This window comes from Carassius gibelio, chromosome A6, assembly GCF_023724105.1.
Source record: "Carassius gibelio isolate Cgi1373 ecotype wild population from Czech Republic chromosome A6, carGib1.2-hapl.c, whole genome shotgun sequence".
In the NCBI taxonomy this organism is placed as follows: domain Eukaryota; kingdom Metazoa; phylum Chordata; class Actinopteri; order Cypriniformes; family Cyprinidae; genus Carassius; species Carassius gibelio.
In genome coordinates this window covers 7,628,098-7,640,625 of record NC_068376.1, presented here as the reverse complement: position 1 = coordinate 7,640,625, position 12,528 = coordinate 7,628,098, and the positions used below count along the sequence as shown (strand labels likewise).

The 12,528-nt window shown below is 38.4% G+C and overlaps 2 protein-coding genes across 2 annotated transcripts in view; one reads left to right on the top strand and one right to left on the bottom strand.

Moving 5' to 3' along the window:
• The window catches only part of fam171b (family with sequence similarity 171 member B), a 95,315-nt gene extending 89,779 nt beyond the window's left edge, over positions 1-5,536 (top strand). Inside the window, exons 7-8 of the mRNA XM_052600696.1 lie at positions 2,757-2,880; positions 3,025-5,536. Coding sequence (XP_052456656.1) covers positions 2,757-2,880; positions 3,025-4,255 — 1,355 coding nt within the window. The 3' untranslated portion in view covers positions 4,256-5,536. The remainder of the gene's footprint in view (positions 1-2,756; positions 2,881-3,024) is intronic.
• Positions 5,537-5,860: 324 nt separating this feature from the next.
• Positions 5,861-10,031, bottom strand: zswim2 (zinc finger, SWIM-type containing 2). The gene is made up of 10 exons (XM_052600700.1): positions 9,767-10,031; positions 9,604-9,680; positions 9,220-9,260; positions 8,848-9,073; positions 8,397-8,535; positions 8,196-8,308; positions 7,745-7,829; positions 7,413-7,495; positions 7,105-7,282; positions 5,861-7,001 (listed from the first exon to the last, which is right to left on the bottom strand). Exons 1-10 carry the CDS (start codon positions 9,947-9,949, stop codon positions 6,309-6,311), a joined length of 1,818 nt encoding a protein of 605 aa, XP_052456660.1. The 5' UTR covers positions 9,950-10,031; the 3' UTR covers positions 5,861-6,308.
• Between the last annotated feature and the right edge of the window lie 2,497 nt (positions 10,032-12,528).

Genomic DNA, 12,528 nt, shown 5'->3' with positions numbered 1-12,528 from the left:
GAGTCTAGGCCTGAACACATCTGAAGGAAAATATTCCATTATAATGATAGCGCCACCTGCTGGCAAAAGGAAGATTGGCACATATAAATCACTTTGACATATTCCGCTTATATTTAAGACTTTAAATGCATATTTCTCGCCGTTCGCCTTTTTTACTAAAGTCGCTTGCTGGCGGTGAGCCCGGGTGCGAGGGCCCGATCATCGCTGCTTGCAGCTTTAATTATTCTTCTTCTTCTTCTTCTCCCGAATGAATCGCATTTTTGAGGGCTTTAACATGCTCAAAAAGTCATGAAACTTTGCACACTCGTCAAACCTGGTGAAAATTTTCGTCTGATATAGGATTCAGAAGAGGGTGTGGCAAAATGGCTCGACAGCGCCACCTATACCAAGAAAATCAACAGCCTTCCAGCTATGTTTCACGTACATGCACGAAAATTGGCACACATATGTAACACACCAATACCTACAAAAAAGACTCTTGGAGCGAAATTCTAAACCCAACAGGAAGTCGGTTATTTTTAATATTATGAGCATATTTTGTGTAATTTTGGTCATTTCCATGTGTTGTATTTTAACGAACTCCTCCTAGAGAGTTCTTCAAATCAACACCAAATTTGGTATGCCTAATCTAAAGGCCTTTGCGATGTTAAATTGCGAAGATCCTGACTTTTCGTTGAAGGGCGTGTCCGTGGCGGCCTGGCGAATTTCGATGATTCGCCATGAAAAATGAAGTTGCTATAACTCACACATACAATGACCAATCTGCCCCAAACTTCACATGTTTGATGAGACTCCGAACCTGAACAGATTGACATGCCCATATTCAGTTATAGTCATAGCGCCACCTATTGGCAACAGGAAGTGACATATTTTATGCTGCGACTAACTACTCCTAGAAATTTTATGACATCAATGTCTTTTTTGTGGTCAGTCTAATCTAAAGGCCTGTGCGATGTTCAGTTGTGAAGATCTTGAGTTTTCGTTAAAAGGCTTGTTCATGGCGCCGCGACGAAGTTCGATGTCTCGCCATGTGAATAAAAGATGTTATAACTCAGGCATAAGATGTCCGATCTTCCCCAAACTTCACATGTGTGATAAGAGTCCTGGCCTGAACAGATCTTCAGGCCAATATTCCACCGGGTGTGGCAGAATGGCTCTATAGCGCCACCTATACACTTTCAACGGAGTGCGCCTCGAGCTATGTTTCACGTACATGTACAAAAATTGGTACACACATGTAACACTCCAATACCTACAAAAAAGTCTCTTGGTACGAAATCCGGATCCCAACAGGAAGTCGGTTATTTTGAATTTTCCCTTCAAAATTGCTGTTGTTTTTGCCATTTTCAGGGGTTGTACTTTAACGAACTCCTCCTAGAGATTTATTCAGATCAACATCAAACTTGGTCAGTGTAATCTAAAGCCCTTTGCGATAATAAATTGCGAAGGACTTGAGGTTTCGTTAAAGGGCGGGTCCATGGCGGCCTGAAAAATTTCGATGTTTCGCCATGAAAAAGGAAGTTGCTGTAACTCAGACATACAATGTCCAATCTGCCCCAAACTTCACATGTTGGATAAGACTCTTGACCTTAACAGATCTACATGCCAATATTCAGTTATAGTCATAGCGCCACCTATTGGCAACAGGAAGTTACATATTTTACACTGCGACAAACTACTCCTAGAAATTTTATGACATCAATGTCTTTTTTGTGGTCAGTCTAATCTAAAGACCTGTGTGATGTTTAGTTGTGAATATCTTGAGTTTTTGTTAAAAGGTGTGTCCATGGCGCCGTGATGAAGTTCAATGTCTCGCCATGGGAATAAAAGATGTTATAACTCAGGCATAAAATGTCCGATCTTGCCCAAACTTCACTTGTGTGATAAGGGTCCTGGCCTGAACAGATCTGAAGGCCAATATTCCATCGAGTGTGGCAAAATGGCTCAATAGCGCCACCTATACACTTTCAACGGAGTGCGTATACACTTTAAACGGAGTGCGCCTTGAGCTATGTTTCACGTACATGTACAAGAATCGGTACACACATGTAACACACCAATATCTACGAAAAAGTCTCTTGGTACGAAGTCCGAATCCCAACAGGAAGTCAGTTATTTGGAATTTTCTCTGCAAAATTAGTGTTGTTTTGGCCATTTTCAGGGGTTGTACTTTAACGAACTCCTCCTAGATATTTATTCAGATCAACACCAAACTTGGTCAGTGTAATCTAAAGCCTTTTGCGATCTTAAATTGCGAAGATCTTGAGGTTTCGTTAAAGGGCGTGTCCATGGCGGCCTGACAAATTTCATTGTTTCGCCATGAAATAGGATGTTGTTGTAACGCAGGCATAAAGTGTCCAATCCTCCCCAAACCTCACATGTTCGATAAAAGTCCTGCCCTGAACACATCTGAAGGCCAATATTCCATTATAATGATAGCGCCACCTGCTGGCAACAGGAAGATTGGCACATATATGGAATAAACATTGATATATTCTACTTATATTTATGAGTTTAAACGCATATTTCTCACCGTTCACCTATTAACTAAAGCCACTCGCTGCCGGTGAGCCCGGGTGCGAGGGCCCGTTCATCGCTGCTTGCAGCTTTAATTAAAAATTAGTATTTTAAAATCTCTAACATCATTACTATTTATCAATCCAAAAGCATTCATTACTTACTTTAAACTGAAAAACCATTTCTTCCTTGTGTTCATGAGCAGCCCTTTAACCAGATTTATGTTTGTGTAAATCTAGGTTATATGGGACTTGCAAGCTCAATGGATTTCATATCCTACCACACATACCTTCTTGTGGGTATCTTGGGAGGAACTCTTGTGATAGCGATTGGATTTTTATCTGTGATTGTATTTCACTGCAGGTAAATGCATCATGGCATGACTTTCTTATAAATACAATTGAGCAACATTGAATTGCATGACTTGATTGTTTCATGTTAACCTTATTTTCATGTGAAGGTCAATTATCAAAATATGTAGTAATCCCTTTCTATCTTGTTTTACAGAGATTTAAACTATGAGGCTGGAAGAAAGCGATGGAATTCCACCAGGCTCACTGTACTAAAGAAAGACCAGACCACTTCCACCAGCTCTGATGAGGTTCAAGAACTTTACTTTCATAATGTGGACCGTTCTTATTCACTGGCTGCAAGGGGCATCAGCCATGAAGCATCAGGTTCTCCACGACATCAAGCCAACTACAATATTTATGTGGAAAATATTGGGCGGCCAGCTGGCAATCTGTACGAGAACATTGGAGTTGTGGGATTAGAAAGCTTCAGAGCCCCAGTGTCTCATCTCTATGTTAATAGTGATGAAGTTGCAAAGCTTCGGGAAAAATCCGAACAGAATGGCTCACGCCAGAATGGTTCAGAGAATTTAGTTTTCAAAGACAAGCTGTTCCACATCTATAACCAGTCCGTGGCGATTGTACCGGCCCCAGAGTTGTTCAGTTCCCAGGGACAAGCTGACTCTTCTGGAAGCAGATCTGCCACTTTCCCAAGGAATGGCATGGAGCATGGTGCTCAGACAGAGCGGGACTTAAAAGAAAGTTTCACTCAGACGTTGCCTAAAGTTCCACCGCAGGAAAGTGATGAGCAGCAGACTCTGGAGGGAGCACAAGCTGCAGCCGCAAACCCAGGGCTATGGGGCCGCTACAGTCATCTCCTGGAATCAGTGTCTGTCCCAGGAACATTGAACGAAGCAGCCAGAATGGGACCTTTCCATGGGGAACTCCAGGGGATATCAGAGCAAACCTTGCTGGAGCTCTCCAAGGGCAAACCGTCCATTCACCCACCCCGGGCCTGGTTTGTGTCTCTTGATGGTAAACCAGCAGCCCAGGTACGTCACTCTGTGATCGAGTTTCAAGGAAGACACCGTCCGGGCAGTAGCAACGACACAAGCTTGGACTCTGGAGTGGACATGAATGAGCTGCAGCAGCCTCTGCGAAAAAGCGAGGAACCCTCGAGCACTAATATTGCTAAAATAAGCAGAAATCAAGAGCAGGACTTGAGCAGCAGTGAAATTGGTAGTCCCGAGGACATATCCTTGAGGAACGCCCTGGAAGGCAGTAGTGCAGCCATTCCCAACATCCCAGAGGACAGGGATGCAGGGGATACCTCTAGTGAGTCTAAATCTACCCCTCCGCCACGGAGACTAAGGAAGGTTCGAGACAAGAAGCCTGATAAGAAGACCTCTCGACACATGTGGGAGGACAGACCCCAGACGAAACACTAACTGGATAACCTGCGTGTAGTCATAGCTTCTTGGTGTCTGAAAATCGTTTTAAAATTGCCTTATAACGTAAACATCAGGAAGAGTGAATAAAACAAAAATGCCTGTCTTACCTACCGTAACTCAAAGTCGATATCCATGGCTATGCTGTATCCAGCATTTTGTCAGCAGTTCATTTGTACACAATTTTGCAACCACACTGTACAATGTTTTTACAAACTGCTTTGGAAGATATTTGTTTACCTTCAAAAGTACATTGTAAAAGTATGTATATAAAAATTGTAAGTATTTTTTAACATTTGTTGCCCTGCGAGCACAATGCTTGTACCCACAATGCTCTTCTAGTGAGTCTGCAAAACTCTTTAAATGCGATCAACTTGGATCTCTTGACTTGCTTGAAATCAGTTTTTGTTCTTCAGTTCAATTTTACAATTTTTCAATTTAAAACAAGGAACTGCCACACAGTGCCAAAAAAATGAGCACTGTTATCATAAGCTGTTAAGCTAAGCACTATATATTCTCCAAATCAGAAAGAGCACCAGTGTGTTGCAAAAAGATTTTTGAGGGAGCAACTAAGGCCTTTGAGGTCATATGCCATTTTAAAGCACTGTACTTATTTAATGTATTATTGCTAGTCACGTTTGCATGCTGTCCATTGTGATGCTTTTATCATTCAATGTTTTCATGTGTAAGAATATCGTACCCAAAAACATTGACAATATGTCTCAGGTTATGGCTTACCTTACCAAGGCCAGTGCTGGAAGCACAGCTGTACAGGTCATGAGCCTAGCATATTATGAAGTTTCTTGTGTTGATGTGTTTTGTGTGTGAAATATTTCTTCACAAATTGACAACAAATAATTATCAACTCATGTACTGAATGTGTTGGAGCTTTTGTAGTTTTATTATTTTTGACAATTAATTGTAACTGTTTAATTCATATTGACAGTTACAATAAAACTCTAGCTTCTTGTTGTCAGGCAGCAAATGGGAACTAAGAAGGGAAACTGAGTTTGCCATTTTAAATGAAGTAGGACTGGGGAGAGATTGCACTGTGTCAGCTGAATGTTTTTAATGTAATATATGTTGTATTGTAGCATTTATTATTTCATTTATTGTAATATATTTTAATTATTTCTCAACACACTGGTTTAAATGGCTCATGAGTCATTCCTGGATGCTTTAAAGTACAGCTTGTAATCTGCCTTTTTGTGCATATTTAATAAAGGTACTTGACCACAAAAAAAAACAAAAATACAAATACAAATAAAAAATAAAAACTCATGAGTTTTATGTACCCAGAATTAATGAAAGTTTATATTTTATTTTAGATTTTTTAAACCATATAAATAAACATTAAATAATTAACAAATATTTAGTAATTAAACATTTTTTTTAAAGACAATAATAAAATTAATAAAAGTCTCTTATACCAACATAAATGTCAAAATTGGCCTGTCTTTGCCTTTGTTTTCAGCAGAGATCAAGTATTGTTAATTTTGAGTTTGAGGATTTTGCGATTCAATGACTGCTCTGCAAACTACCCAACAACATAACATAGCTGATTAGAACACACTTGGTTTCATTAAACGAGAAATTTAAGGCATCATTTTAAGGGTCACGTTGGGTATAATATTAAAAATCCCATTTTAAAACAGGGCAAAAAATGGCTTGTAAAGATGTATCTGAAGTCTTTGCCATTGTTTTCAGGAAAAATCAAGCATTGTTTATTCTGAGATTAAAGATTCTGCCATTCAGTTATTGCTCAGCTAAACACAAGAAAACCTAACATGCTTGATTTTATTAAACAAGAAAATGAAGGCACTCATATGAGGTGAAATATTAAAAAGGTAATAACAAAACATAATAACAGGGTAATAACATTAAAAAGAGTCTTCCTCAGGGCACTTCTGGATTTAAATGTTATAGCCAAAGTTTAATAAAAGCTTTTTAATATTATTCAATTTGAATTCTTGTTCCCTGGACTGTGTAGGTAATCCAGACACCCTTGAAGCAACTTGCTACCACTTTTTTTGGGATTGCATACTTGTTTACTTTACTGTTGTTTTCTCATAAGTATAACTTTGACAGGACTGTTTGTCATCCAGAGATGAAGATCCTTCACATCCACCCTGTTTGGCCTTGTTCTCTCTCTTAAGTGACCATTCCTCAATGGTCTGATCCTGCCAAAAGCTGGAGTCATCCTGGATGACCCATTAATGCCCACAGTAAGTCTTTGCTGATCATTTTGAGTTCCATCCAAAGCTGACTGGATGTTCAAACAAGTTGCTGAGGGCCTATTTAGGAAGGACTCTCTACTCTCAGCCTGTGCAGCTATTGCCTTCCCAACTGATAAGCTCCTATGAAGAGACCTCTGTTCTTTTGTATGATTTTGCTTCATGGTGGACATTCTGGTATATGGTTCTATGTGGGAACTATTGATGCATAGATCCCGAAAGCCCTGAGTGAATGAATCCACAGAGGAAGGACTGGAATACCTTGGTTCAGATGTCACTATTCTCAACGGAGATGGAGCGCTCCTTCTTTTTACGTGCAAACCGATACCTGGTAGAAAGAACTCTGTGATCTGGCCATCGGTACGCTTGCTCAGAACATCACTAGATGGAGTCAGAGAGCTTTCTGTTCTACCAATTTTGGAATTCCACATGAGAGGATTGTAGATGACGTGGCAGTCCAGTGGGCAGCAGTTAGACTTACGGAGCAATGGATCAATACAGCCAGTATGGAACTGGGTCAGGTTCAGGTAAGAGAGAAAATAGATAATAAAAAAGATATTAACGCTTTATCAGTATTTAACACAGCTTGAGTGAGCTGAACTTGAGTTGTGTTACCTTGTGTTTGCAGGGAAGGGTTCTGACATGCTGACCCTGTTGAAATCTTGAGAGGCAGATTCTACACTGAACACCTGGATGAAGCAGTCTGGACTCTCTCCGAACTCTCACCATTGGCAAACTCTTCATTACATAGTTCGGGACTACATCACATATCACACCAGTCATGCTGCTGGAGCTGTTGTGTAGAGTAAAACAGTGTAAGGTGTCACAACAAGTTTCCCAAAACAATTCCTCAAAGTGGGTTTGGAATTACGAACAAAAGAATTACTGTATGTCGCACAGAAGCTAGAATGGAGCAGACTAACCTACTACACACTGAGTAGTTTTCCATTTTCTGTGTTTCCTCAGAGATGTGAGGTTCTACTCTCTGCCATTGCTGACCTCTTTTCTGCACAATTTTAACAGTAAAGGAAGAATAATTTGTTAACTTCTTAATTCTATAATGCATTAAACTATACTTAAATTACTGTAACACCTGAAGCATCACTTTAAACATTCAAAACATGTTGTTTATTATATTGTTTGATATTGCCATATGGTAAACTTTTTTTCTAATTTATGCTACAAATAACTTCACTGTGCAGTTATGAATAGCATCACCATGTTTCCTGCTCACATTCAAATCTTAAAAACTCACCATTCGAACCATGAAGCAATGTTGAGGATGGACTGTTCTCCTAAAGCAGTCCTCACACAGATGGAAAAAACTGCACTCTGTACACCTGTGAACATCAGATTTAAGACAATACATGACACTGCAATTCAACATTAGTCAGAATCAGAACAAACAGATTACTATTCAAACATCTGGGCTCAGTAGGATTTTAAAACATCGAAAAGTTTCATTAATATTAATACTTTTATTAAGCGAAGATGCACTAAACTGATCAAATCAAAGAGATTTACACGGTTACAAATTTGTTACAAATACAATTTTCTACTTCAGATAAATTCTATTCTTTTGAACTTTCTGTTCAACAAGGAATCCTGAAAAAAAACCTTATTCTTAAAATGCTTATTTTTAACCGTTTTTAATACTGATATGTATAGCTATACAATAGTATATGCACTGTGTAATATATGCCTACTTGAAACATTTGCCGATGATTGGACAAACCCTGCAGCTGTTACACATAACACCCAGATGTTTGTCCAGACAGTCCTTCTCATAGCAGGTTAACAGTTCACCTGCATTTTTCACCTGTCAAAGATAACACATTTAAACCCAAGATGATTTAAGTTTAAACAAACGGTAGTAAAGGCAATTTGAGTGTCTTGGAATGACGTACCTGTTCAATTAGCTGCTTAAAAGTGCCAAAGTCCTCCCTACAGAGAGGACATTTAAGAAGTGCACGCGGGTCCCTTTTCATTTGATGATCAGCCCAGACCTTCATGCAGGAAATGTGGATGTTGTTTCCACAGCTTAACCTTAAAAATGATGCATAATTACAATGTAACCAGTCACCATCACAACATAGAAATTCATGTCATTGACGATCACTAATAGCTTTTATGGTTTAAATGGAAACTTGGGTGAGTGTGATGCATTTGGCTTTAGAGATGGAGAAAGGACATTCTTAATGCATTTCTAGATTATGTTATGTATTGATTTCAAATGTTTCAGCTACGAAACATATTCACTTCCTGGTAAATACAGTGTTTATCATTACATTATACATATATGTAGAGAGTATCAATTTAATTTCACAAATAAGATTAATTCTGAATAAGTTCTCTTACTTGCAATAGGTCACAGGCAATTTTTTCAGCAAAAGTTCTTCTTGACAGATTGGACATATATCATCTTTCTCAATGTCTTTCTGTCTGATGCTTCCGTCTTCCTCACTAGGCTCAGGACATGATGGGCCTGAGCTCCTCCTGTCATTAGGAGACGTAGTTTTGGTCACATGAAGCCCTTGTAGCAGCTCTAGGATCTGTCGCTCCGCAAGACCATACTGAAAACAATCTGAAACCGAACAAATGAGCAGAAAGACACTTGCAGCTCAAACATTTGTTTACAGGGAATATGTGCCTTTATGTGCATCTGTTTGCAAGATCTCAGGATTGTAATGTTGATGCCTACACCTTAGAAGGAAAAATGTGTCTACTTACATTCATGATCTTGTGGCAGTCGGAATTTACGCATTAAAATCCTAGAATGAATTTTAAAGTAAGTTATGAGGTAAAGTTAGGTGATATCTCAACATGCAAACTGTATGTCCTTCTTTAACTATGTGAACTGTTCTGTCCCAGGGGCTGTTATTTATTCAAATCTAACAGCAGATTTAATGTAATTTAAAGGTAACATTAAAACTCTGAAATGTTATACAATGCCTAAACCATTCATTTATTCTACTTTTCATATGCTTTCACGCAGATTTTATTGTTGTACCCCAGACGGCCTGACCAAAACTTTCATTTAAAAAAAGTAGGTAAAAAAAGGTAAAAAGGTACCCACTGTTGAAGAAACACCCATCTAGAGTTTAATTTATTTACCAGCAGATGTGTGTACAAAGATCCTTCTCCTTCTGAAAGGTTGTGCAGGTGCACGTGTGTGGATCGCCCAAACACACCTTAAATATGAGAATGGCGTTGTTAATTTGCACAAAATATATTAACATTTTTATTAAACAACAATAACAAAGCAATGAAAGCTTACTTTATAGTGTTTGTCGTCTCCATCCTCTTTCAGAAGAAAACCAATCGGTCCAAACTCTTTGAGGATAAAAATGGTAGTATTCAGGGCTCGATGTTGACGTGAGCTGACCGCATCACTCACTGCTTTCCTCCACATTGTTTTCCGGAACATTATTAACTCAGTTTCGTTTAAAAAAATACGCATATGTTATTAGTAAACGTCTTTCATTGATTAAAAAAAAACTTTCATTCGTTGACGTGGCAAACTTTCTGTCTCGAATCAGGTGTTGCTATTGTATCTGGTGTTTCTATAGCAACAAGCTACGCTCAATAAACAGTAGATGCGATGTATTACCGCTAGATGGTGCTATTGAGTCTCTGTTGTCTCCTGCGCTCAACCTTGTATATGTAGTATGTTCTCTGTAATATCAGTTCCTTTAATCTACATCAGTTGACACAGTCTAAAAGTACTTATTTGTGACCCTGGACCACAAAACCAGTCATAAGGGTAATTTTTTTCGAAACTGAGACTTATACATAATCTGAAATCGGAATAAATTTAATTAAAATTAATGCATTTAGCAGACGCTTTTATTTTTCCAAAGTGACTTACAGTGCATTCAGGCTTTTTTTAACTAACATGTTTTCCCTGGGAATCGAACTCACAATCTTAGCTGCTATAGCATTGCTCTACCACTTGAGCTACTGGAACACTAAAATATATAATATTTTAAATATAATAATATAATATATAATCAATTAATAAATAATAAATAAGCTTTCCATTGATGTATGGTTTGTTAGGATAGGACAATATTGGTCGATATATAACTATTTGAAAATCTGTAATCTGGGGATTCTTAGCAATGCATATTACCAATCAAAAATGTTAATATATTTACAGTAGAAAATGTACAAAATATCTTAATGGAACATGATCTTTACTTGATATCCTAATGATTTTTGGCATAAAAGAAAAATCTATAATTTTGACCCATAGAATGTATTTTAGGCTCTTGCTTCAAATATACCCCAGCGACTTAAGACTGAGTTTGTGGTCCAGGGTCACATTTAAGAGCTTATTCTTAAGCTTGTTGTTAAAAGGCTGGCCTTTCCTAGACATCATTCATATCAATTATTGATGTCATCTTGCAAAATAATGAAAAACATGTTACATTTTAGCTGAGTATGTTTGGTATCTAGTCTATAGAAAAGGTAAAAGTATTAATAGCGAATACAGGGGTGTTTCTTGCCATTCATCAGTGATGGGTCACAGGCAGCAGGCCCCCCCATCAAAAATGTGTCCTTATATTTTAATACTCGTCTTCTTGATACTCTCATGATATAAACTGCCTTTATCTGCAGAAGTGAATAATTTGCAATCTGCATGCTTCAAAAGCTGCTTCGCTGACAAATGATGAATGGCATTTACAAGTTTTGTTTCCTAGAGTGAACTGTAGATAAATTTCACAGCGTTATTTTTGTTTTATATGTAATAATCCTGTTACTATGTCATTCAATTCGCAAACAAATTTAGAGCAGTTGGGGGCTCGGTGCCTTGCTCAAGGGTCTCGCCTCAGTAGTGATGTTGAAGGTGGAAGAGAGCGCTGTAAATTTACTCCCCTCACCTACAATCTCAAGACTCGAACCCACAACCTTTGAGTTACAAGTCAGACTCTCTATAACTATTAGGCCACGACTGCCCCTATCTGTCTGATGTCACTAGTTCCGATCACAAAATTTACCCAGAAAACATTAAATGTTCAATCATCAAGGAAAATGATTTTCAGGTTGGTAGGGTAATCTCCATCTTCAGCCAGGCATTTATCAGTAATATTGTACTGGACAAAACAGTATTTCACTGGGGCTCGAGTCTCAGTAAAATGTAATTATTTGTCAAAAACCCCAGTTGAATGCTTTGTTTTTGACAGCAGAATGTTGCGATTGAGCAATCAGAATCAAGTACTCCAGACGTCTGTGCAATAATGGTAGTTATCACTCTCAGTATTTTGATCAAGGTTTGGTCTGTGGGAACTGGCTTCAATACATGACTGTTATCTTTAGTATCATGCTGTGAACTCCCTTCTTAAACAGCAAACAGATTATTACAATTTCACTGTAACACACACAACAATCTTTAAAACGGGATTGTCTGAACATGAAGCTCTTGCTGGTCTTTAAGAATCTCACAATCTCTCATCTAATGGCCCTCAGTGGTCCATAACATACACCATGTGCTTTGAGGTTCGGCTTGCTCATAGTGAGAGTGATGCCTTCCACATTTTTAAAGCACTATCACTTTCTTTGGCCTCACATCTGTACATAGTCATAGAGTAAATCCTACAAAACAAACAGATGCAGTGCTGTGCTGCTGCGTCATTGTGCTGGAGAATGACAAACTGCTCTCCAATCGCTCCGCAGATTCCACCCATACGTGATGGATTACATCATCAAAACATCTGTTGACCCATGCATGCTTCATAATGCACATACCACTTCAGGCATTTCAGTCTGACAACGCCTGTTTTTATTGCCCATGAGATTCCCATCCATTTCAATCAATTTTTGCCCTTTCATCTGTCCACTGATTTAATGTATTTTCATTTATTTGACATGGAATTTATTATATAGTACATTAAATGTGATGTGGGAATCTTGAATTTATGTGACATTTTGAACCAATTACCTGAGCCATAAAGGCGATGTGATTCCTCTGACATCATGACAATGCTGATTGAATCATGGCATCTCAAGAAAACACATTGTCGTAAGCCCTTTTCTATT